General features: G+C 52.5%; 9 protein-coding genes across 9 annotated transcripts; 2 read left to right on the forward strand and 7 right to left on the reverse strand.

Moving 5' to 3' along the window:
* Window positions 1–482: 482 nt before the first annotated feature.
* P170DRAFT_369504 (putative ethanolamine kinase) lies at window positions 483–1,977 on the reverse strand (the record flags this gene model as incomplete). Its single annotated transcript, XM_024844910.1, has 5 exons — window positions 483–657; window positions 704–1,041; window positions 1,089–1,546; window positions 1,626–1,737; window positions 1,804–1,977. The coding sequence occupies 5 exons, from the start codon at window positions 1,975–1,977 to the stop codon at window positions 483–485; spliced, it is 1,257 nt and encodes a 418-aa protein (XP_024699051.1).
* A 1,394-nt stretch (window positions 1,978–3,371) lies between these two features.
* P170DRAFT_450926 (Phosphoenolpyruvate/pyruvate domain-containing protein) lies at window positions 3,372–6,112 on the reverse strand (the record flags this gene model as incomplete). Its single annotated transcript, XM_024851155.1, has 7 exons — window positions 3,372–3,684; window positions 3,758–4,298; window positions 4,415–4,508; window positions 5,363–5,584; window positions 5,630–5,859; window positions 5,916–6,008; window positions 6,055–6,112. 7 exons carry the CDS (start codon window positions 6,110–6,112, stop codon window positions 3,372–3,374), a joined length of 1,551 nt encoding a protein of 516 aa, XP_024699052.1.
* Window positions 6,113–6,502: 390 nt separating this feature from the next.
* Window positions 6,503–9,120, reverse strand: P170DRAFT_514079 (transcription factor domain-containing protein). Its single transcript, XM_024855169.1, has 3 exons — window positions 9,034–9,120; window positions 8,906–8,981; window positions 6,503–8,861 (listed from the first exon to the last, which is right to left on the reverse strand). Exons 1-3 carry the CDS (start codon window positions 9,101–9,103, stop codon window positions 6,605–6,607), a joined length of 2,403 nt encoding a protein of 800 aa, XP_024699053.1. The 5' UTR covers window positions 9,104–9,120; the 3' UTR covers window positions 6,503–6,604.
* A 1,005-nt stretch (window positions 9,121–10,125) lies between these two features.
* On the forward strand, window positions 10,126–10,572 carry P170DRAFT_430780 (uncharacterized protein; the record flags this gene model as incomplete). Its single annotated transcript, XM_024847978.1, has 2 exons — window positions 10,126–10,165; window positions 10,229–10,572. 2 exons carry the CDS (start codon window positions 10,126–10,128, stop codon window positions 10,570–10,572), a joined length of 384 nt encoding a protein of 127 aa, XP_024699054.1.
* An 831-nt stretch (window positions 10,573–11,403) lies between these two features.
* P170DRAFT_459358 (DUF3431 domain-containing protein) lies at window positions 11,404–12,651 on the forward strand (the record flags this gene model as incomplete). The annotated part of the gene is made up of 3 exons (XM_024851862.1): window positions 11,404–11,707; window positions 11,798–12,176; window positions 12,252–12,651. 3 exons carry the CDS (start codon window positions 11,404–11,406, stop codon window positions 12,649–12,651), a joined length of 1,083 nt encoding a protein of 360 aa, XP_024699055.1.
* Window positions 12,652–12,839: 188 nt separating this feature from the next.
* Window positions 12,840–14,237, reverse strand: P170DRAFT_61541 (uncharacterized protein). The gene is made up of 2 exons (XM_024855304.1): window positions 13,863–14,237; window positions 12,840–13,807 (listed from the first exon to the last, which is right to left on the reverse strand). Exons 1-2 carry the CDS (start codon window positions 14,014–14,016, stop codon window positions 13,029–13,031), a joined length of 933 nt encoding a protein of 310 aa, XP_024699056.1. The 5' UTR covers window positions 14,017–14,237; the 3' UTR covers window positions 12,840–13,028.
* Window positions 14,238–14,973: 736 nt separating this feature from the next.
* erg27 lies at window positions 14,974–16,080 on the reverse strand (the record flags this gene model as incomplete). Its single annotated transcript, XM_024847192.1, has 1 exon — window positions 14,974–16,080. One exon carries the CDS (start codon window positions 16,078–16,080, stop codon window positions 14,974–14,976), a length of 1,107 nt encoding a protein of 368 aa, XP_024699057.1.
* Window positions 16,081–18,611: 2,531 nt separating this feature from the next.
* P170DRAFT_369160 (putative AMP-binding enzyme) lies at window positions 18,612–20,285 on the reverse strand (the record flags this gene model as incomplete). Its single annotated transcript, XM_024844895.1, has 5 exons — window positions 18,612–18,692; window positions 18,759–18,918; window positions 18,979–19,365; window positions 19,425–19,847; window positions 19,909–20,285. The coding sequence occupies 5 exons, from the start codon at window positions 20,283–20,285 to the stop codon at window positions 18,612–18,614; spliced, it is 1,428 nt and encodes a 475-aa protein (XP_024699058.1).
* A 1,277-nt stretch (window positions 20,286–21,562) lies between these two features.
* On the reverse strand, window positions 21,563–23,652 carry P170DRAFT_418065 (endopolyphosphatase; the record flags this gene model as incomplete). The annotated part of the gene is made up of 2 exons (XM_024847193.1): window positions 23,386–23,652; window positions 21,563–23,325 (listed from the first exon to the last, which is right to left on the reverse strand). The coding sequence occupies exons 1-2, from the start codon at window positions 23,549–23,551 to the stop codon at window positions 21,563–21,565; spliced, it is 1,929 nt and encodes a 642-aa protein (XP_024699059.1). The 5' UTR covers window positions 23,552–23,652.
* Window positions 23,653–24,261: the final 609 nt, after the last annotated feature.

Here is a 24,261-nt window from a genome sequence, read left to right on the forward strand (position 1 = left end):
CCGTTTTATTCAAATTGTTTCGGGTTTACCCTCATTCTTACTGCTCGTCTCGTTTCGTTTCGTTTCATTTTCTTGTTGTTTTAAACTAGACCGTTCTCGCGTTGGGGTTCTTTCGTCTTTTATTTCTCTGCTCTGTCATGTCGGTCTGCGTTCGGGTCTTCGTTTTCGCTCTCGTCTCGTTCTCAAGGATATTGTTGAATTCCGTGAGATAAAAAAAAATGGTTGGTGCGTAGGGAGTAATAGGTCAAGTCGCGTTGGTAGTGTGAAAGTCGCGTGTGGGAGAGATCCAGATACAGTTGATGTAGATAGTAAGTAAGGCCAAAGTATGCATGCATGCTTGCTTGTCGCTGGTCGCTCGCTCGCTTGCTGTTGAATTATCAGAATTAATCACATCGCGGTCTATATACACGGGATCTGCTGTTTGTAGGATGATAAGATAGGGTATGATGGGGGTAGGGTGTATGGTATTAGGTGGTCGGTAGTTAGGCTTCTTGGGCCCAGCGTCGCTCGCGAAGAGGCATTTCCTCGCCGGCGTCCGCGCGAGTCCCCTCCGCTTCGCGGCGCCAGGCGTAGTATTCTCCGAGACGCAATTCGGCGTACGAGGCGTAGTCGAAGTCGATTTGGGAGATTTGTGCCTGAATGAGAGCCCAGATGCCCCTATATTAAGTTAGCGATTGTACGCGATGGAGATTGGGATACGAACCAGTAGAGCCCTGGGATACCGCGGTATCGATCGACATCTCTGTACAGCTGATCGACAATGTCCGGTTGAGAGGACTCCGGCAGTCCTCGGTGGTGGCTGTAGCTTTTCACGTATTCCGTCAAGAATTGTCGTCGCATCGACTGTGTCGGCATCATGTTGTAGTCGCAGTCATAGCCAGCCCATTCGGCGAAGTGATTGGCAATGTCAAAGGCAGCTGGCGATGGCGTGGCATATTCGTAATCAATAAAGTGTACGGTTGTCGCCTCGTCGGACGAAGGCTCTTTCGACGGCGCGGCGATGACGTTGGCGCAGAGAAGGTCGCAGTGGGCAAACACCAGCTGGTTTAGTGTTAGTGAAGTCCCGAGATACGGAATAGCCTACGTACCCCGTTTTCACCCAGACCCTTGCCGTCGTCGAATTCCTTGACAACCCGTTGCAGCTCCTTCTGCAGACTAAGTCTCCGCTGCCGTTGCTCATCTGTCGTCGTGGGAAGAGCCCGGATCCATTTCTGGAGAACGGACCACGTGTTCGGGGGCGGCTGTCTCGGAGTGATTGGGATGATATCGTCCTTCTTCGACTGCTGCTCCACATCTACTCGGTGCATGATGGGCATGTGGTCATCCGCAGACCCGTTGGTAGCACTAGCAGCTTCAGATATCGGGAGGACGGCATGCCACTGTGCCAATCTCCGAGCAACGCCTCGCCAGATGGAAGGCTTCACCAGATCCTCATGAGTCGCCGGACGACCCCGAATGAACCGATACAGCAAACCGTTCTGGAAGCGAGCCAGAAGACTAGGGGCTAGACCATAGCTGGCCAGAAGCGCGTGGGACTTCGTTTCTCCTATAGGACACAACACAGAACTACTCAGCAAGTTGTCGCAATGGGCAAGGAAGGAGGGAATCCGGCGGTATAGGCATACTTTCACGGTCTATGATGATCTCTGTATGGTTACCGTACGCTCTCATCAATACTGCTTCGTGGTCTATTTGTTCATCGCTCAAGCCGGGCTTGCGATTGATGATTTTCAGGAGCTGTCATCGTTAGCGCGCGGATTCGATCCATTGCCACTTCTTTGTTCTGACTCGGACGCGACGCACTGTGTTGGTGATACCGTCCGTGAATCGCACGAACTCGATCTTGTTGTCGGGGCCTCCCCAGTGGGGGTTCAGCGTGAGGATGAGCCGCATGGCAGAAGCTTGCGAATCGGCATGGTTGTAGGATTGCGCAATGTAGCGCAGCGATGAGTCGCACGATCCGTTTGTCGAACCCATGGCGAAGTTGAATCAAACGATAAAGAGAAGTCAGAGTCAGGAGGGAGGAGGCGAGAGAAAAAAGAAAATTCTAAGATAAATAAATTTCCGCAACAGCTAGCGCGGCCAGACTATCAGTTAATGCCGCCGAGAATGAAAGGGGGAAGGGAAGTGGGTAAACACTTCTCGTACCTTGGAAGAAACGGCTCTAGATTTCCAAAGACCCCAAATCCGTGGTTTTCGCAAAAAGACAATCGAGACAAATTGGCCGGCAATTGGTTCTCTTCCAAAGGCACCAGATCGCGGAGGGAGAGAAAGAGAAAAAGAGAGAGATGGAGGAGAGCAGGAGAGGAGGGCGATGGTCTCGATGGTCTCGTGCGCTGCGGGCCCGTGATTGGCCGAAAGCTAAATGGGACCCCTCCGACGCCTTCCCCTCCTTGGCTGACGGCCTGAGGCATCATATTGCCACCAGGACTTATCAGTACCGGAATAGGTCGATGGGCAGGCCATAGGGCAGGCTCACGTGGAAACATGGGAGACTACGGCAGTCAGAACTCAATCTCCCTGCATTAGAAACTACATTGATATCTACCGGGGGTATCAGATTTTGTTTAGGATCCATGAGTATCTACTGCATACCTACAAAGTTATTGCGTATGCCTAAATGGGAGCCATTACACCTCAGAATGAAAGTAGACAAGATCGACATTCAGAAAAAAGGCCGTGACGGAGCACAACGCTAGACCGGTTTGGCCACCGCCCTCAACCGTTCACATGTGATTCTCAACCTGTGACACTAATCTCTTGGCATAGTCACATGACTTATAGACATCACGTGACATACACACGTGAAGGTTCAGCCCTAACCCTACCTCCCTCCCTCCTCGGTAACCACTAGTCCCGAACCCCACTAGGCGCTCCACCCGGCATCCCTTTATAAGCAGCGCACCGCCGCCCGCTCTTCCGTCTCTTTTTCTTTCTTTCCTCATCATCAGTAGCGGTTTACTCTACCATAAGTAAATCTTACCGGAGCTCCGTCACAGTACGGCTCGCTGAGGGCTATCTTGTTTGGGATTTTTCTCTATGGGTTTTCCTCCGTTCCCAGCTTCGCAGAGCGATTGATTCTCGTGATCTTCGCGTCTTCCTTTTTCCCTTACAATTCATGGCTGGGCTAGGGCTTCATTTCGCAAGAAAAGATCCCCATGCGCTTTAGCTGTGGAGGAGGCGTGACATTCCTTTTCTTATGTGGGCTACTGCATTTATGTGTGTGGTGGTCTGTCTGCTTTGCTCAATGAATTTGCTCCAGTGTTTTGGGGCTGTAGTTTGATATTTTGGAACGTATATAGCATGCTTTTATCTCGCATATTCAAATCAACATCGAGTCAAACATTTTCACCTATCGTATTTCAATTCAATTAAGCCCGTCCTGCATTTCCAATCTGAATCCTCTCCCCAGACCACTTATCGTCGCTGCGCAGCACCGGCCAGCTGGTCCCGTCCGCCTTGACCAGGGTCAGCTCCAGCTTGGTGCCCAGAACGCGGAACTGCGACTTTTCGGGGTCGATCGGCGCGAACAGCTGGTAGGTGTCGGTGAACCGTTTGTTGTCGGTCGTCGGCAGGTCGAAGGCGATGGAGGTCGCGGCGAACTCGACCTTGGCCTTGGTCTTGTCGATTTTCTTGAGGTAGAGCGAGACGTTGACCGAGGAGGCCGTTTGGTAGAAATCATTCCTTATCGTCATTAGCCAAGTTCTTTCGTATATCTTATCGCGGGGAAATGAAGGCATAACTGCTTCAAACTCACCTCACGGAATCCACCTTCTCCTCGCCCGGCGGCTTGCCCTTCCCCACGAACATATGCCTCCGTCGCTCCTTGCACCCTTGGATCTTGAGGAACTCGTCAAACTCCAACACCCGCTTCTTGCAGCACGACCAGCCCTTGCTGCCCTCGTGGAACACCGGCTGGCCTGGGTGGTGGACGCAGGTCTCGGCGTCGCGGGACGCGGCGGGGCCCTCATAGGTGGCATTGCAACCTCTGCGCCGACAGGTCGCGTTGGCGGGGATCTCGAGGGCGTCGTCGTCCGAGAACTCGGTCTCGTCCTGGACGGGCGCGGGGGAGGGCGGATTCGAAGGCGGGGCTAGCGCCGGCGAGTGTATCGGCTTCACGCCGCGTTCGGGCACGGGAGCCGCGACGGGGGGAGTCTGCGCTTCGGGCTTGGTCTTGGATTCATCGGTGGGAGGTGGCGCCGGGGTATCGTCGACGGTGGAGTGTTTGGCGGTCGTGCAGGGTGGGATGGAGAGGAATTCTTCGAAGGTGAGAACGCGGGGTTTGCAGCATTTCCAGCCTAGATGCAATCAGTCAGCTGGAGGTTGGCAGTTCTGATGGGCGTCCGTCGAATGGAAAGAGAGGATATGGAATAGGTCCCTAAGGTGAAGGCCTAACACCAAGGTCCCTACTTACCCTTTTGACCTTCGTGGAACACCGGCGGCCCAGGATGATAAACGCAGGGCTCCTCGGGGTCGGTGAACTCCTTCCCGCAGCCTTTGTGCACACACTTGGACGTCATTTTCGGGGGTGAAATCAAGCGATCGATAGGGATAGTGGAGAGGTGAGCCAGGTATGCAGAATATTAAATGTCAATCGACCGAGGCGGGGGAAGCTGATCGTCGAAGTCGAAAAACGAAGCGCAGAAATACTGGCGTTGAGGTGCCCGATTAGGTTTAGTCGGGGAGCTCGAAGGTTCCATAATTCGTTCGTTGCGGATCTGTCCTTCCCTTGTCTTGACAGCGACGCTCATTATCTCTGCCATTAAATAAAGAACAATCCTAGACGGTCAATATGTTTCCCACCCTTCGTCTCGCCCAGGCCGCTCGTGTCACCCTCTTCACCCGCGCCGGCTGCGGCCTCTGCGACACCGCCAAACACACCGTCACGCAACTGCACAAGCGTCGCCCCTTCGACTACGCCGAGACCGATATTCAGCTGCCCGAGCATAAGCAGTGGAAGGATGTATACGATTACGATGTCCCGGTGCTGCACGTGCAGTCGGTCCAGGGACAAGCTGGGAACACCGCCCTGTCCGATCCGAAGAAGCTATTCCACCGATGGACCGAGCAGGAGGTTGAGAATCTAGTCGACGAAGCCGAGAAATCCTCTCAGTGATGTACTATCGGAAAGGCTACAGATGCATATGGATAGTCAATTGGACACGCTAGAATATGTACAGTACGTGTGGGAATCATGATCATGAGGCATCTAGTACGTGGGAACCGCGGCATCCGTCTTGGTGCCTTTGGCGGTCTCCAGCGCATTGGACAGGAAAGTCGGGAGGGCAACGGCATCGGCAACCACCGAGATCTATCAAGAAACATTAGCCGTATTCAGTGTACTGATACTGAAGACATATACCATGTGGAAGCCTTGGTCGGCATATTTCTTCGCGGCCTCTCCGCCAACGCAGTAAATACCCGCTCGCTTGCCGTTCTCGACAGCCGCCTTACGGATCCGCTCGATGGCGGCGCTCAGGTCGTCGTGGAATGCGCCCATGACCGGACGGCCGATGTTGTTTCCTAGATCCCAGGGTCCGATGAAGAGCACATCGATGCCGGGGACCTTGGCGATCTCCTCGACCTGGTCTGGTCAGCTCTGAACATCAACCCGACGAAATGAACCTACATTCTCCAGCGCCTCTTTCGTCTCAATCTGCACAATGGTGAGCAGCGCATCGTTCGCCTGCTGCAGGTACTCGAGCCCGGTAACTCCGCCGGTCGAACCCATAGCAAACGGGCTGCCGAATCCTCGACGGCCGACAGGCGGGAACTTGGCCGACTCGACCAGTCTGCGGGCATCATCCGCGGTGTACAGCAAGGGAACGACGATTCCGTGAGCACCGGAGTCCAAAGCCCCTAGATGCCATAGCCATTAGCATAGCTAGACAAGAGGTAGAAGTAGAAATACATACGCTTCACCATCCACCCCTCGTTGGCCGCAATCCGCACAATTGGACTCGTTCCCGTGGCCGCAATGGCTGCGACGGCCTCGTGCATTTGCCAGTCTATCCCATTAGATCAACCCGTCATTCCAGAGTCGAGTCGACTTACCGGCAATGTTGCCATGCTCCGTATCCACGCAAATCCAGTCATACCCTGTGCGCGCCATGAATCGGGCATGGTTGGCACCCGGCAGCATCTGCCAGGCACCGAAGGTCAAGCCGCGCTCGGTGCGAAGGGCGTTCTGAAGACGGTTAGAGGCTTGCATGGCTTGCATGGTGAATGAATGTTCTGTAGTGTATAGTAATTCAGGATAAAGTGAGAAGAGAAAAGTAAAGAATAAGAGGGGAAGAAGAAAGCGGAATCGGATAAGAGACCGGAAAAACAGACGGAAAAGAAGAGAGCGAGAGAGAAGGAAGCTCGTGCGAATGATAGCCCGAGGGGGATTGCGGGGAGCGTGGGGGAGACTTCGTAGGTAAACTCCCTTTGGTCACTAGGGAGGTGGGTAGTGTCGGACCGACTCCGAGATCATAGCCGGTTAACGTCCAGGATGGACTGTACAGATTCAATGCTTCGTGAAAGTATCATACATCCAATATCCCAAAAGAAAGAAAGAAAAAGAAAACAAAAGTACAAGTTCTAAGGGTATCGTATCAACACACTACTCCAACTCTCCCGCCAAATCATCGGGTAAACTGCCCAGCCAGCCAAAAAGTCCAAGTCGACTCGAGTCGCTTTGCCCTGGCTCGTCATTATCACCAGGATTGCACATCTTCATCCGCTCCAGAAGACGACGGGAGCGATCGTCGTCGAAAACAGCAGCCTCGTCCGATCCCTCGACGATCGCCGAAACGCTCTCGAGGGTACGCCGACACCGTTGCGCGATGTCGTAAATGCGGTCGCTAGGATGGATGCTCTGGTACGATTCGAGAAGGTCGAGGACACGACCGAGCGACAATTCCATTTCCTCCGGGTCAGGCTGGCCACGCGAACCCGCGGAGAGAAACGGACAGGATTGAGCGGCAAGGAAGACCGTACCGCAAACGTACAGGTAGTCCAGGATCTCCCAGGAAGGAGAAATCGATTCTTGCTCATGCTCACAGAGAGTCACAAGCTCTAGAGCGGCGGCAATGCACTTGAGAGAAGAGTCGCGGATTACCGAGAGCGCGAGTGGACAGTCAGGCGACGATTCTTCCAGTCTGAAATGAGGGTTGCTGCCGGCCTGACAGCTGCATTTATCACACGCTGCCAACCCCAGTATCAGCAAAGGCCGGAAGAGCCGCAGGCGAACGTAGAGGTAGCGTACGCGGAGGATAGCCCGCTGGCGACGGACAACAGGATGAATGGGCTGCATTTCTGGCCCTGGCTTCTGCAGAAAAGACGGGAGGGACGTCTGCCATTGGTACAACGAAGCGTCCAGATGAAGCAGGGTGCTGGTGTGTAACAAGAGCAGCTTTTCCGCAGCGCAGCTTCCTCGTCGCATTTTCATTTTCTCTTCCCACGTCAGGATCTCGCCCACATGTTCGTAGAGCTTAACACAGGCCACCAAGAATTGGACGATGGATGCGCGCTCCTCATCTGGGGAGGGGGCTTCCTTCGAGATTGCGTCGATGTAGTCCGTGTCCATATGAGTGGGCAACGGGACGCGAAACCTGCGAAGGGTCTCTAGCGGGTGTCGCAATTGAAATGCAATCATGCGCTCCAGGAGCATGGCACCGTGCCAGAGTCGTCGGGCGAGTTCGTGGTCTCTAGAATGTCGATCCCGCGTCCGGACTTCCAAGCCTAGGACCTGGGCAATTCGGATTGCGAAGCCAATCGAAGTCAAGGCCTCTCTTGGGTCGCCACTGGCGTACAGATACTGGCTTTGGAGTATGTAAGATTGAGCTCGCTCCGCTGGCGTGCTGTGAGAATCGAAGTTTCGAGAAACAGCCTGGCCGTATTTAAATAGAGACGAAAGGTCTGTCTCCCCGACGTCATGGCAGGTCAAGCCGGAGAGACTAAAAATCGTGATCAGGAGACCGTGGAACGAGCCAGACCCCGCGGATATGTTCTGTCCCATTCGGATGATATCGTAAGACGAGCGAAACTCCGTCAGATCAAAAATCGGCAGGTTCGCGTACTCATGGGTCAGATACGCCGCCACGAGACGATCCGCTAGGTCGGGGGTGATCTGTTCAGAAGACTGACGGCATTTCGGATCGTGGGCGGGAGAGCGAACGTCATTAATTGGGTTGAATCTGCGCGGCGTCAATGGAGGGTCTCTTCCATTTTCTTCACCCAGTCGGTCTGTCTGCTCATGGGTTTCCTTTTGTCCCGCGATCTGGAAGGGTCGCGGTCCATTAGCGTTGGGTGTGGGAGGTTCATGTGGCAGTACAGCCGTGTGAAAGCTTTCATCTGAATGAGCTGAAGACACTTCGATATCATCAAGGTTATCTTGCCTATCATGACTGGGTGCTCTTTCAGACGAGAATCTAGAGAACTCGGAGGAAAATCTAGAGAACTCGGGGGAGAATCCAGAAAATGTTCTTTCTCGCGTCTTTGACCTTTCCTCTGAGCTCTGCTCTGAATCTGAGATGTCCTCTGGCTTCACCTTTGGGTCTTCATCTGCACTCTCCTCTGAATCCTCCTCTGGCTTCATCTCTAGATCCTCGTCTGAGCTATCCTCTGAGTCGTCTTCTGGCTTGACCTCTGGATTCTCGTCTGAGCTCTCCTCTGAAACATCCTCTGGCTTCACTTCTAGGATCTCTGAGCTCCCTGAGTTCTCCTCGCGGGTTGCTTCTGAAGTCTCCCCTGAGCTCCACTCTAGACCCTGTTTTGGCGTCTCCAGTCTAGAAAATGGTGTTACAGCAGGCGGCGAGCTGACCACCACCATCGGTGGAGAAGGCCAGGAATGATGCGTTTTCCCGCGCCTGGGGTCCCTAATCAGGTTAGCGCACAGTCTGGACGCTACAGAGCAACGTACCTCAAGGCCGCGGGCATGTCCTCTGTGCGGTAGAAACACGCGTCGGACAGGCCTCTCTTGATGCATCCCGAGCATACTACAGCCAAGGTTAACGACCAGGAGCGACGAATCCGTCGAGGGCACCGTACCTGGTTTTACGCGATCGCAGCGCCTCTTTTTGATGCAGCAAGTATTGCAGGCCGGGTTGAAAGGCTTCATTTCCGTTTTAGGTGCCGATACCAACCGCAGGACGCCGTTGAGGCAGGCTCATCGGTTGCGCGGAGGCTGGATGGGTGGGAGCGGAGCGTTGCAGGTTGCCGGAGAAGCTTTGTTGATGGTGGTCCGTGCGCAGTTTGCATCCCCTTTCAAACAGAGGATCGGGAGTCTTGAGATTATTTGATTTTATGATATATTAGGGGATATGCCATGGCTAGTCTCTTTTTTTCCATTTTCCAAATTGTTTGACCATTCAGGTGGCATTGGAGAGTCATGATTCCACCCTCTACGGTAGTGTAGTGTAGTATAGGACCTGATCTATGAGTCGCTCTTTCTGTTTTATTCCATCTTTTCATCTTCATTCAACACATCATAAGATATGAGTTTCAATATTACTGAGCATATCGCCGTTTATACTTTCTAGATCATGATGTACCGCCATTTGAACGGATATCAGATGAACGTACTCTCTCCATGCACCTATCTATAAACTGAAATAAAGTCTCATTCGTGGGTTACCTGACAGTAGAGGCCCTAAATGCCTGCATGTCGATTCATTTACTGACCCTCAGCAATTTACCCAAGAATATTCTCACCAAACACCCTCACATGCATATCTCAGCTCACCACATTTTCTGTCCATCAACAGCGCCCAACCCCTATTGTATTCTTTATTATGAGCCACGTGCTCTCTTTGCCCTAGAGCTCGCCTCAGGCTGCTACAAGCGCATGAGCGCCATAATCGGGAGCAGTATAGAAAGTACTTCTCAGAGCGTTATCAACACACATTTCAATGAGACTTGTACACAATAGATCGTTGCGACCAGGTTGTTCTATGAAGAATGTCTTTGGCCTAGGTACTTCTCACTCTCACTCTCACTCTTACTCTCATCTACATTCTCTTCCTCTTCCTCGCCTGTCATCCTCGCCCAGCCAAGTGCTCTAGTCTCTAGTCTGATATCCCTCGACTTCCCTTCAACTTACATCTCAAACAAACAAACATACAAGCTGCTACTCCATTCACCATGTCTGATACCAACTCCACATCCAAAACGAACTCAGTCGGTACGTTACCCACCACCTCCTTCTCATCCCACCTCTCCCATCCCAAACCAAACCTCAGAACAGAAACACAGTCACTAACAACCCCAGTCCCCAACTCCACCACCGGCCCTACAACCCCCAACGCCTCCCAACCTCAGCCACAGGAGACAGAAACCGAGCCCGAACCCCATCCGGAATGGATCCAAAGCGCCCTGAGCATCATCAAAGCAGGCAAGGAAGCAGAACTACAGCACCGGCAGACCGTCAATGAGATGAAGACCATGGCGGAGATGCTGGACATGCAGGCGCCGTTCCCGGCGACTATAATGGCGGTGTCGGCGCTCGTGAGGGATCATCCGGGAGATGCGGTGGGGAAGGCGCTCGTTGAGGGGGTCTTGTGGGGGGTTATTGAGGAGTTGACTGAATGATTTTCTTCTTTTCGTTCTCTACGGAGATAGGGTCTGGTTTGGATTTCGGAGTTGAGGTTTTGGAGGTTTAGTTCCAAGGGGGTTAGGGCTCTTTGGTTTTTTCGGGAGGTTCTTTCTTTTGGTTTTGTCTCGTGGTGTAGTTGGGAGGTTGTTTTGAATCTGGAGGATCTGGATGGGATGCCTCAGGATAGGTACTGCTTGGCAAACGCTCATAACTGATGAGGTAACCAGTCAGGATCTTCATCTGAAATTCTAGAAAGAAAATAAGAAATTCAAGTCGAATCAACAAGCCATTCCTCATACAACTACCGCTACTCCGTATAGTCTCATCTCAAACCAAACCAAACAAATGAAAAACACCGGTCGAACGCCTCCGTAGCACCAAGAACCGACGCAGCCAATCCGACGCCTCCGACAAGCCTCGGCATGAGCTTGTCGCATGGATAGATCTATACCTCGATTTAATTACACGATAAAAGCACAGAAAGGTTCATGTTAAAATGTAATAGATTTATATTCTCGACGAGAGATATAGACTAGTACCCCCAAATGGAGGAAAGTCAGACTCCACCGTCAACTTAGTCGCAGTCCGGAAGTTCCGGCACTCCACTCGGAATCCTCTTCCTTAGCGTTCTTTCGCCGTGCATTCTTGTCGACCTTTATTTATTCTCTCCATAATAACCCTGCTTTACGACCCTCCCACCGACAGGTATCTACATCTATACCTAATCCAATGAAACAACCACCAGACATGACCTCCCACCCCACGACCTAACGACCATCCATCCCTACCTCCCCTCCCCTCCTTCAGCAGACCAAATCCGAAGCAAAATGCGCCGCCGCACCCAGAAATCCCTCACCCACCTGCTCATCCTCCTCTTCATCCTCGGCCTCATCCTCTTCCTGAACCGTCCCGCCTCCCCGCATAAGCTCTTCGCCTGGCACCGCGTCACGTACCGCACGCGCGCAACCTCCCTCCCGGCCCCGAACGGCGTGTGTCCGGGCCTGTCGGAGTCGGGGCGTCCAGCGCTGGTGGTGTCGCATGTCGACAGCGACGGAGACACGGGGTGGTTGGAGGAGTTGAAGACGAAGTATCACGTTTGTGTATATCACATCGACACGGCCTCGTCATCTGGTGGTTCGGACGGAGACGACACCGACGCCAACACCGCCCACCAAATCACGCCCAAATCCCCCTCCCTCTCCCCCTCAACCAACCCCGAAGACAAAGAAAAGAAAACCTTGCAAGTCCCCACCAACCGCGCCCACGAATCAATCACCTACCTGACCTTCCTCATCGACAACTACGCCTCCATCCCTCGCTCCGGCGCCGTCTTCATCCACGGCTCGCGCTTCGCATGGCACAACGACGACCCGGCCTACGATAACCTCTCCCTGCTGAAGAGTCTCAACCTGCCCTTTGCGCTGCACGCGTCCGGGTACCATAATCTGCGGTGCGACTGGAGTCTGAGCACGTGTCCACCCTCGGCGGGGCCGCAGGGCAGTCTGGAGAATAGTGTGCAGGCGGTGTTGCAGCCGTGGAGTGCGAGGACGGTGTCGGATCGGGGGTTGCCGAAGGCGTTGGAGGAGATTTTTGGCTCGGGGTTATCGTCATCGCCGGGGGTGGTGGGGGAGATGGGGGAGGCGCAGGAGCAGGGGCAAGGGCAAGGGCAAGGGAGAAGTCGACTCGGACGAACAGACACAGTGCGGGCGCAGTGCTGTGCGCAGTTTGCGGTCAGCCAGGAGGGCATCTGGCAGCATTCCCGAGAGGAGTATGTCGCGCTGCGGCAGTGGTTGTTGGACGGGATGGATGGGCGGCGCGGGGCGGCGCCGAAGGACGATCGCGTGGCGGGCCGGATGGTCTCGTATATCTGGCATATTCTGTTTGTGAGGCGCGCGGGCGACGGCGTGGATCTGGGCGAGCTGAATCGGCGGGCGTGTCCGTCCGCGGAGGAATGCTATTGTCGGTTGTATGGACGGTGTGGGCTGCGGTGTGCGACGCCGGGGAGTTGTCTGGGGCAGTATGCGTTGCCGAAGCATTTGCGGTTGCCGGAGGATTGGGCCGAGAGGCATTCGTGATGCTTTGGGCTCTGGGACTCTGGGGTAGATCTCTGTATATAGTAGAATGAACAAACATTATAGTATTGAGTAAGTACGGGCAGCCAAACTGCCATTATCCACGCCAACCGTCCCTATGTCCCCCAACCGACGATCATAAAACATAACGGGGCCTGTCAAAGGCCGCATAACAGGTACGTACAGAAAAGAGTAGTTGCAGAGAATCATAACCAGCCCGTCGACGAAATCTGTCCGGGAACAGAATAACCGAATAAGCAATCACAAGAATCGAACGCCATCGCCAGGACCACTGAATGGAAGTCGTAGAATGTTAGAAATGTCCGAGCAGCGTGCATTTCATGCTCGGATGGATATTCGACACCAACGGTGCTTGTCGGTTAAAACCACATGACACCGGCAACCAAGGCAATCACAATCGCCATGCAGCTTCCGCGCATATGCTCCGAATCTTGGCCGAACCCGGTGTTTTTGGACTGGCCGGCAGTGGTCACAGTGGGGTTAGGCGGTTGAGTCGACAGCACTCGCGACGGGACTCGGGGCGCGCCAGGATCGACGCTACCATTCGCAGGTCGCGCTTCGGAGAAAATTTCTTCGGACGGTTTGCTCGGGGGTGTCAACTGCGATTCGGAGGAATTGCCGGATTCAACCGGTTGCAGAGCTTTCTCCCCCAATCGATACTGCGCGATCTTTTCTATATAGTCATTCCCAACGCGGCAGGCCTGCTGCCATGATTCTCGGAACGCAATGTGCCAACTAGGTTTTGTCGACAAAGCTGAATCTTCGTGCACTGAAGGGCAACTTTCGTGCCCGAAATGTAAAGGAGGTATAGAAGCATTGAAGGACGCGGGGGTACGGCGCGTAGAGACTGTTTCGCTGCCCTCTGTCGAATCTAGCGGGGCAGCCGGGCGGCTATCCAATTGTTTGACAAACGCCTTGAATGCACGAACCCCTCGAGTCAAGGTCGATGGCCCTTCAACATAAGGCGCCGGCTCGTCGTATATGGTAGCTGCTTCGAAAGAATCCTGAGGCGTATCGAGAACGGCGCGTCGCGGGGGTTGACAGGAGCTATCATCGATCATCCACGACTGGCATCGAGCACCGGATGTGCGGAACCTCGACCACATATCGATTGAATCATCTTTGACTCGTGGAGCTTCTATACAGGCATTACAGTTAGCAAACATTCCGACCGTAGTGTAAGAAAAACGTACGTCGAACATCGTGCCGTTGATACCCGATGTATCCCACCTGCAAATTATACAGATCCCACTCCTTGGCCAACGACGGCACCAAACTCAGGAGCGAAAACACCAAAAGAGCGAGAAACGGAATTGCGCCAGGTTTATGAATCCCCGACCGCATCATCCACGTTCAAAGACCTCTGCCCAAGGCCAATGTGCAATAGATCCGAGGTGACAACTTGCTTTCGAGGACGTAGGCAAACAAAATTCATAGCTTCATTGCCAGAAGAGGGGCAAGGCAGGAAATATTTGGCAAGAGGAGTCGATCAAAACAAAAGCGGGATATATGCATGTACGTGCACTGCAACAACGTGTGGTGGTTTCTGGGGCAAGGCAGCCTCTGGTCGGGGGAATTTCTTTTTCTCGGGTCGTTTCTTTTTTAATCTCTTTGCCCTATCGCTTTTCGCAGGCGGTCGGGCGGTCGGGACGAAAGAAGTGGCACGGCGAACGTCCTGGGGGAGGTGAGGGATGATAATCCCCAGCAACGAGAAGTGGAGAGAACCGATCCAGAAATAAACCTGATTTTCGCTCAGCCGATGAAGATATCGCAGTCGGAGCGAGGATGGATCAGCGACAATGACGTAAAACACGAGTCGCAGTGGTAGGTCGCAGTAACCAGTCGAGCGGATGTTGCCAAGTCAAGAGAAGATGGGCGACAGCCAAGCAGAGGACGGGAAAAGGTGAAATATCAATGGGAGTCAGATGAGCGGGCAGAGGGTCTCCCTGAACGTGCATGCATGCATGGTAAATTAATCCGGACTAAGTCATTAGTCGCTCCGTAGCGGATGGTCTAGTGGGTTTAGCCGGATTGCCTTCACGAAAGATCGTGGAACGTTTCCGGTGAGTTTTTCGGCTGACCGCCTGGGGCCTGACTGCCTTGCTGCCTTGGTGCCTGAGACTGGCATTCTGCCGGTCACTTTGACATGAATGGGACAAGTGGATCTGATGAGCTGATGATACGACATACTCCGGAATTAGATTATAGCACATCATGCTATCTCGTATCATTCACATGTACATACACTCGTCAATCACATCGTCATCATCTCATCTCAGTACGATCATACGGTACTCATATAGCTCATATAGGATTCATCATGGTCGGGTCGGGAACGGCAGGAGGCAATTGTCCGCTGCTCTTTTGCTCCGACTTTTTAGAAGGCGCATTCTTAACGGGCGGCGTTCGACTGTCGCCGCTCTTCGAACTTTCCGCCCGGAGCGTCCCCGATGGCGTCGTGCTGCTGCCGGCGCTACTGGTTTTGCCACCCCGTTTGACCATCTTGCCCAGGATCCCAACGATCTCCGCGGCGTCCTCGAAACTTTCGTCATCCATTCCCTCCTGGGCATTATATACATCGGCAATGGCCTGTTTGGCGAGTCGTCGGCAGGCAGTTGAATCGTGGAGACAATCGTACAAGTAGGCAGCGAATTCAAGTTTGATAGAGAGGCGCAACGGGTGGGATCCGGGAAGAAACCGCTCGGCCAGAACCGAGGCTTGGTTGAAGCATGCCGTCGCAGTGGGTGTGTAGTCAAGAATGGGCAGAAGAAACGAGGCCGACTGGGGCAGTAGGACAGGTGCGAGTCCCGGAGGCGCCTGCGTCAATTTCCCCCGAGGCGCATTTCCTGCGGTGAAAGTTGGAGTATCGGGAACGCTTATGCTTTCCGGTTTCGATTTAAATGAAAACCTCGGGCCCAGCTCCTTCGTCGGGGATGCGGTATGGGCGCTTCCATTGGGCACGGCGTCGTCGCTCCGACTGCTGGAAATCCCCGGAGAGTGGATGGCGGGTTGGTTGTGAAACAAAACGAATATGTGGTAGAACGAGGCCCTTAGTTTGTAGGCCAGGATCTTCAATTCCATGTATTTATCGATCAGGGGAAAGATAAACCCCTCGAGCATTAACAGGCCCTCACGGGAGAGCCATATGATGTGATGGTACAGCTGGAGTGACTTGGTTTCTCGGGTGGGATCTAGACGCCGCAGCCGTCGGGCACGAAGAAGCTTTTTCGAGAGCATGACCGACAGGCCCAGCATTTTGTACAAGACGGCGGATAGAAACGGGCTTTCAAGGCTGGTCATGGCCGCGAAGTTGCCCAAGGCCTTCTGGTCTACTTCGGAGGAAGCCATCCACAAGGCAAGCGATTCGGGGTCTATGATAGGGCAATTGCCAATGAAATCAGCCTCGTCCATTGCGATGTGGTGGATTGTGATAACAACGGAATAGATAGCGAAATAAAAATAAAGTAAGATAAACAGTTCCAGTGTAACCAGTACACTGGGAGATGCGAGCGATCGATTCCTCCTGGGCGGGACAACATATCTTTTAACAGATCAAACTGCGCTTCGAGCCCATCTCAGGCACAGCTGATGGAGAACAATGTGAGACAGAAAGTCCGTTAGCTTACCTCGGAAACGCGCGCAAACGAATAGCAAGACCAGATGCAGCTGCTTAGACGCCGCAGGGCCCCATGCTCAATGCGAGAGCGCCTAATCGAGGTTCGTCCTTTCTTTGACTGATCTCAAGTGCGATGGTAATGGTTATAATGAGCGGGCAGGAATCCGGTCGAGTGTTTTGTTCGTCGCGTGTTTTCTTTTTTCTGTTTCTGGTAGTTTCTGTTTTGTCAAAAGTCGCTTTCAAACCAAACCGGAGGATTAAACAGGAATTGAACAACAGGCAAACGCGAGCGTTTGAAGATCACAAAGCCACCAATTCCAATCGATAGATCGGATATGTTACATATGTCCGGTTCTGTCCTTTCCCTTAATCAGATTGCAAACAAGTACAGCGTACAGTCAGAAATGACACATAAAACCAAAAGTAAAATAATCAGCAACTCCCTATTATTCAACGTAGACCTCCACAGCAATCCTGGGGCAATTGGAGCGGCACGAAGAGGTGGAATATCAAAACAACCGACTGATAGGGCAGAAACGACTAGCAATGCAAGGCACACAGAAAGGAGCAGTCAACGGCGGAACGGCGGGTGGTAAGGAGCTCGTGATTTTGAAGCAGGTGGTTTTGATGCATTGTGCGTGCAACTTGAGTAGCAAGGTGTTAGTCTGGACCTCTTTGCTGCAAGTCCTAGCAGTAGTAATCAGGAGCACTAGACGGTATGAAACGCGAAGGTCATTTCCACCGAGGCGAAACGAGGATTAGTCCGAGAAGTTATTTCAGCCACAATTGATTAGAGACGAACGGTCGCTACTGCCGTGCGATGGAGGGATAATAATAATAGCAGCACAGCCGTACGCAGTAGTGTAGTAGTGGAAAACGGATGATGCAAGGGAAATTGGTCTGTTCGAATGGAATTGCCCCTGGTACAGCAAAAGTGGAGGACCGCTGCGGTAGTATGTCGCCCTAATTAAAGTGATCTGAGGGGAGCACCTCCTCATTATTACATAGGATAGGAGAATTAGTTCCTGTCCGTCCTCTTTTTCTTTTCTAGGGAAAAAAAAAAAAAGCCACGGAAGGGATCGGGCAGGAGCCGCGGCGATAAGACCCCAGGATTTGGATCACCATCATAAATAGAAAATTTACGGAGGGAAAAAAAAAACACGAAGGGAAAGACAGTGGCAATGAGGCGGGGGAGGACAGCGCATCAATTAGTTCGATACGTGTCAGAGCCCGAATGCTGATTTTCCCTGCCTTGCAGCTCTTGATCCAGGCGAATGATAAGAAAGGAATAGCACGGTGGACCGACGAGCGCCAGCCTCTCCTATTTGGCGGGAAGTCATAGCAATTGGGGCTTAAGACAGGCGGAATTTCCGTGCCTGACCCAGGCCGGAGTTGAGACGGTCTCATCGACTAGACCCCAAAGGTTTGGAGCTCGCGTCCGCGCGCTTCTTAGCATGGGGGTGGATGGCGGCAGGAATTGCCTCGGGGGCAGCGCTGACATGGCAGACATTGCCAGCGTGGCATCCGATTTGGGCCAATTGGATGAAAGGGGGGATTTCCCAACGAATCATACGAGGGATTCATGGGCGTGAAGATACTCCGATGATCTCAGGCCTCGTATCGTGAATTGAATCATGATGAATTGCTTGCTTTTCGATCCCCAGAGTTGAGAGGAGGAAAGTCTAGACAAGACTAGAATTGAGATCGTCGGCAGTATTCCACCGCTCTGCTGACCGCCGTCAGTTCTGGATGACTTGACCGGCAGTTCTTGAGTCTAACATACTACCTAGACATAAGACAGAGGTAGTTGCCTCCAGACAGACTCCCGTCTGGACTTAAGCAACCTCCTATAATGAAATTCCAACAGGCAGCGGGACGGAGTAACTGAAACATTCCTCCCGTTGTACTACCCATCTATATCTAAAGAGTGTTGGTTTAGTCTTCACCGCCGGAATGATGTCGATTGTGCTCGGAAGAACGCCACTCACATTCCCTCCCTTGCCACGGCCCTGTTATCGGGAGGGGGGTAGATCGATGATTTAGCTCGTTCTAGCGTACTTTTTCCTGGCGGGCGAGGCTCATGGACGTCATTTATCAGATAAGAAATGCTTATTGGTTTATTTTCTTCTATTGAAAAGAGAGACTTCGGTCGTAGGTATGCTCATATTGTACACGGTGTTATGTTGACGGCTGAAACAGAACACACGAGCAAAATCACCGATGAGGATTATTATAAATAATTCCTAATTGAGAGCGACATAATGAAGTTAGACAGACCTTGAAGATCCTCTACTGGGACCATGCAATGTAAACCTGATTATTAGGGCTAGGACCTGACGGGCTCACTCAAGAGCTCCTGTTTGGCTCTCTCGATCAACGCTTTCTGATCGACCTTACAGTTACCGGCCTTGCTCCATTATATCAGAAACTCTGTATGTTCATGTCTCATCCAACTAATAGGAGGATCACATACCGTTGATATGGGAATCTTCTCAATGAATACCGCCCCTCCGCGGGGATATACCGCGGGGGAGCATTCCTTGTTCATCCACCCCAGCAATTCATCGACGGTGAGATTGGCTCCGGGTGTCTGGACCAGATACGCTCGGGGTACATTATCGCGCTCATGCGGTCTGCAGCACGGTCAGCCATATATATAACCTTTTTCCTTCTCGGGGAAAACCGTCACGGACAGCTTGACGGGGATAACCGAAACGTCGACGATATCTGGATGTTGCCGCATAGCCACCTCCATTTCGTTCCCGGAGACATGAAGGCCTCCGATCAGATACTGATCTTTCAGGCGACCCGATATATACCACTGATCCTGATCGTTGACCCATCCAATGTCTCCTGTCTTGAGCCAGCCATCTGGAGTCAAGCACTTGGCGGTTTCTTGGGCGTCCTGGTAGTATCCTCGCATGAAAAAGGGACATCGGGCCCATATCTCTCCGGTTTGGTTTCTCGCCAAGGGCTGGCCCTTCTCGTTCACCACGATGCCTTCCATGTTGGGCAGAAGAGCGCCAATGGAGTCGTCAGTAGCGAAGGAGTAGGATTGACGAAGAAAGAAGCACCCGCCTCTGGATTCTCAGTGTTATTGTTATGCTCACCAGAAAAGGGGCCCAAGAGGGTTGCTTACTCGCTCATCCCATGGGCATTGAAGAGAGGAGAACGGTGCTTGGTCTGCCATTCCTCACTCAAGCTGAATGGGATATGACAGGCACCCGTGGTCAAAGTATGAATGCTGCTGCAGTCCACGGGGCCCGGGTAGTCCAGAATCTCGTGGATAGCATACTTGGGTAATACCGCCCAGGTAGGCTTAAATCGATCCAGGGCGGCTAGAAAAGTAGGCATCTGATGTTTCGGCGAGAAGACAGTTTGATAGCGCGCCTTGAGCGGGGCCATTAAACCCATCATGAAGTATACAATGCCACAGAATTTGAAAGTGCAAAAGAAAACCTCTTTGCCCCGAGGCTGCAAATGATACCAGAAGAGCATCTGCTCCACGTTCCCCACCAGCTCATAGTGGGTTCTTCCCACTAGCTTGGGGGATCCTGTTGTTCTATTCCAATGAACGGAGTCAATTAACCTTCGTTCATGCCAGCTTTCATGTGACGACTCACCCGGACGTTTGAAAGAAGACCGCTACCGTCTCCTTGGCCTCCTCTGGGGACAGTCGGGGTCGCTGGTAATGGTCGGAACCTGGGCTCTCCAGCAGACTGCTCCAATGGCAGGATCCCAGTGTGCTGGAGCCGCCTGTTCCTTCGAACGACTCGTCGACGACGAAAACGCGATCCTGGGGAATGCCGACCTTCCGGGCGGCTGCTTGAACTTCTGCCTCGACCTCGGGGGCGCAGAGCACGGTATAGACGCCCAACTTCTCCAGGTAGAATGGAAGACCGACCGCCGTTTGGTAGGTGGGTAGAGCGCATGAAGCCCCGGCTGCCAGGATGCCCAACAGCGCGGGCGGGAAATTGATGTTACCCTCTCCATACAGCATTACGGGTTGACCTCGTGCTCCGCGCTGGTTGAGACCGTTCCCCAGTCGTCTGGCAATGTCTTTCAGCTGGTCCAGACTGTAGCCAGCGAAGGTCGGATCCCAACCGGACAGAAGCAGCGGGTCAGCGGGAGATGCGGCGGCTTGGGGAGAGGATAAGTAAGGACGATCGAATATGTAAGACAATAGGTCGGTTTCGGGGGCTGGTACTTGGGAGGAGGCTTTTATGATGGCCATTGTGTCTGTTTTTGGATTGGCAGGTAGCAGGAGCTTGTATTGGTGCTGGTTGCACGATTTAGAAGAAGTTCCAGTGCCTTTTCTACTGGGAAGGGGTTAAAGGGGAAGGTACGTTACCTGGTTATTAGTTTGGCCTTTATTATAATAGAAGCGTTGGGACGGGGAGTTATAAAAAGTTTGCATTAGGTTTAGTAGATGACGCGGTGTTTTATACGAGAAACCCCAGAGAATTGGATATATATGTTTCGATGACTGTTTTGGGTCCAAATTGCGTTTTGACTGCATGAACAACACAACACCGGTTGATTGAACTAGACTTTTTAACTGGATCAGCAGGGTACTGCAGGAATTGCCACGCATGTGATTTAAGAAATGATATATTCGGATATATTCAAAATGTGCCGTGTATCCTTTATTAATGAGAGATATCATAGTAGATATGTGGGTGTAGATCTATGGCGATCAAGCAAGGGGTAGATGGTAGATGGCCCACACGTATTTCAAACATGTTTGTCAACCCAAGCGCTCTTCGGTATACACCGGTAATGCAGCGGCGGTGAAACCATGATCGAAATTGGATCTGCTGTGAGACTGGGGAGAGCCTCTTTGTACGGAAGTTTCTTAGATTCCGTAGAACCTGCCTTTGGATACTTTAGGAGCCCGCAGTCACCATTTACCCTTATGAACTTGGGATGTTTGGAACCGTGTCGTCATGAGATAGCGCCCCCTGCTTCAAACATTGTCATTTGACCTGTGGACTCTTCCAATGCTCTCCTCGCAGCTCCTCGCTTGCGTGCTTAGATTAACTTGATAAAGCGGCGAGGGGTAAGTACTAAAACAAGAAGAGAAAGTATTGAGCTGTGTAGAAACCGCGTTGGAAATCCGGTAAGTATGCAAGGTATCAATAGTTTATCTGAGATCGGGAGCCCAGAGAAAAGGGAATAAATGGACATGAAAGGTATATACACCCAGGAATTTCAAACTATAACATTACATTAACAGCTGGGCTATGTTCTTCTATCGCGGAAGGCGATAAAAATAGGTCATGTCTCAATGTCATCAAGTTCATCATCGTCCAGGAACCCGACGAACGCTCGTCGCAGAAACGCCCGCCAAACTCGGTTCTTCTTGGACTTTTTCTTTTTCTTTTTCTCCGCATCGACTTCGTCGCTGCTGCTCTTGATTGAGTGATTCTCCGCAATACGCGTGGCTAATTTGAAGAAGCTGCGGACGGTGAGGTCTTTCATTTTATAGGCGTGGTCGTCCTTGGTATCATATTCGACTTCAAATGAGAAAATGTCGTCATGAGGGGGTTTTCCCGTCTCCATCATGCTAGAATTGTTCGATTGTTCGGAAGCTTTTGACACTTGCTCATTGATCCTTGTTAGGTTGGCAAAGTACTGGGTATAGCTCAACCAAGTGAAGGGTTGGTTCGAATAAGCTGGACCCGGGGGAGCTGACTCTGACGGGGGCTCTGGGACTTTGAAATTTGGAGGCTTCTTCTTTCCTCCCTTCTTCTTCTTGTGCTTCTTCTTCTTGTCGGTAGAGACGGTATTGTCATCGTCGTCCGAGAGCGAATCAACATCGACAGGCTCCTCCGAAGTATCACTCCAAACAACTGTGTCTTCCAGTCCTGTGATGTTGTACTCCACAACCCGCAGAGTCGGGAAATAATTTGGTACTAGGCTGGGAGACACTAGTGACACGCTATATCTCTCCGCATAGGGACCGCCGATCTTTTTGAGAAAGCGCTTTTTCTTCGATTTTTGCGCATGGCGATCATCGCCGGTCGGTGCAAGAGAATCCTCGGCGGCCCATTCCTCCAGGAAATCTGCTTTGTTCGCCTTGGACTGAGGCGGAGATGGCATTTTTGACCAGTCCTTTCTCAAACTGGAGAGATAACTTGAACGAGAGAGGACCGAAAAGTCATCTAGTGAGCTGTCGGGTGCAGTCGAGGATTCCGAGTCCTCGCTAGTGTCGGCGATTTTCACTTTATGACTGTCCTGTAGCATGAAGTGATCGATGTTCATGTGACCATAGGCACTTCCGACCACGACATCTCGAAACTGATGCACCCAGAGGGTATATTTCTGCCAGCACGTCTCATCCCAGCTCCGTTTTGGTCCCGATCTTGCAGGAGGGATATGCCCGATCAGAATCGCTTTCATGTCGCGGGATCGCAGTATCTTCAGCTGTATGCGCAGCCATTCCATGTGCTCGAATCCCGGTTCCGACTTGGATTTGCATCCGTCGACTGCAGAGTTCGAGTCGTAAAAGTACATTGTGTTCAAGCTGATCACCGCCAGTTTGCCCGGTATCACTTCCGACGTGAACCAGCCGCCCTCCACAAACGAATGCCGCTGATGTTCGGGAATGAATTTGGACCAGACGTCCGAGAACTTTTTGGTCCAGCGATTCGGACCATCCTTCATAATGTTGTGCGGCATGATGTCGTTGTTTCCGATGGTGGGGACGACCGGGATCGAAAGCCCACGGGGGGAGTCCCTTTTCTGGAACACCTCGTAGAACTTGTCCGCGATAATATCATTAAGCTTAATGACTTCATCCTCCGTCCGGGGGATAGACTCGTCGTTGTCATGGCGGGCGGAGTCTCCGGTCCAAATGACGAAGTCCACGTTATCTTTCAAGTTCTGGGAAATCCATCGGAAGGTTTCGTTGATCAGCGAGGAAGGGGAGTCGCATTCTGTGCCCTGGGCGCCGAAGTAGCCCGCCGAGCCTTCCCCGCGGTGGCATGCATCATCCTGGTCGGTGCCTGATTTGTAGTGTAGATCTGGATGGAAATCTGCTGGATAGTCAGCGACTGCATTTTGCGTCCGACCAGTTGCATCGGAAACATCATCCAGACCTGTTATATGCAAGAAGCGCCCTGTAAGCCCACGCGAGGGCCGCCCGCTGACACGGTCCGCATCGATCGAAATGCCGGCGCCCAAAGGCTGCTGATCAGACACAGGGATCGCAGAGGCGCAGGCGGCGAGAAGAACGGTGGGCGGGAGAAAGAGGAATGGAATCATCAGTGCTCTCTTCTGCACAGAGAAGCCCCAGCAACGCCGATTACCAGATCTGTGGTTATCAATGTCGAGCAGACGCGTCGCAAGATGGATGTCGTGAAGATGCTGCCACCGCGGGATGATTCTGTGCAGGCGACGTCACACCCGCCCGGCCCTCAATTGGGCTTAGCGGGCCGAGTACCTTGCGGGCGGCCACTAAGCAGCACGTGATCTGACTCTACGCCATTGGTCACGGGACCCTGCCTAAAGCAGGTCAGATCCAGGCTACTTACTGCGTACTCCGTAGAGCATCGTATTCTGCGATAAGAGCGGCCTCTTTTTCTTTACAATACTTAGCTGCCTACCAACAGCTGACCTGGAATGTCAGTCGGGTCCATATCGGGATTTGCTGTCTGGAGGCCTTTTTGTCCGAATGTTAATGGGTCATGGTATCAACTATCTTCCTCAAAATACCAGCCGGGCAGTTGGAATGCTTAGCACGGGACAAGGGGCACTCTATCCGTGGGCATACCTCCTATGCCTTACATCAGTTCCATTACTTGACACATGGATTAAGCACCGTGGATGTGGCGTGCTCGGAAAGGGAGTGCGAAGTCTAAGTCCACCACGAGGAGGTCGGGTTTAGGAAGATGCTTCCAGTTTCGGGCCATACCGTGGACGCAAGTCGATTGGGTAACCGGCTGTTGTCCTTTGGAACCTCGGTAGGAGATCCC

Source organism: Aspergillus steynii, assembly GCF_002849105.1.
Source record: "Aspergillus steynii IBT 23096 chromosome Unknown P170scaffold_10, whole genome shotgun sequence".
NCBI classification, from domain to species: Eukaryota; Fungi; Ascomycota; class Eurotiomycetes; order Eurotiales; family Aspergillaceae; genus Aspergillus; species Aspergillus steynii.

Bases quoted from the DNA above. Each gene is read 5' to 3' on its own strand.
- P170DRAFT_514079 (XM_024855169.1), bottom strand. From the start codon at position 9,103: ATGAAGCCTTTCAACCCGGCCTGCAATACTTGCTGCATCAAAAAGAGG. The intron at 8,982-9,033 runs GTACGGTGCCCT...CCTTGGCTGTAG, and splicing joins CTGCGATCGCGTAAAACCAG to TATGCTCGGGATGCATCAAG. The intron at 8,862-8,905 runs GTACGTTGCTCT...TAACCTGATTAG, and splicing joins GACATGCCCGCGGCCTTGAG to GGACCCCAGGCGCGGGAAAA.
- P170DRAFT_61541 (XM_024855304.1), bottom strand. From the start codon at position 14,016: ATGATGCGGTCGGGGATTCATAAACCTGGCGCAATTCCGTTTCTCGCT. The intron at 13,808-13,862 runs GTACGTTTTTCT...ATGCCTGTATAG, and splicing joins TCAACGGCACGATGTTCGAC to AAGCTCCACGAGTCAAAGAT.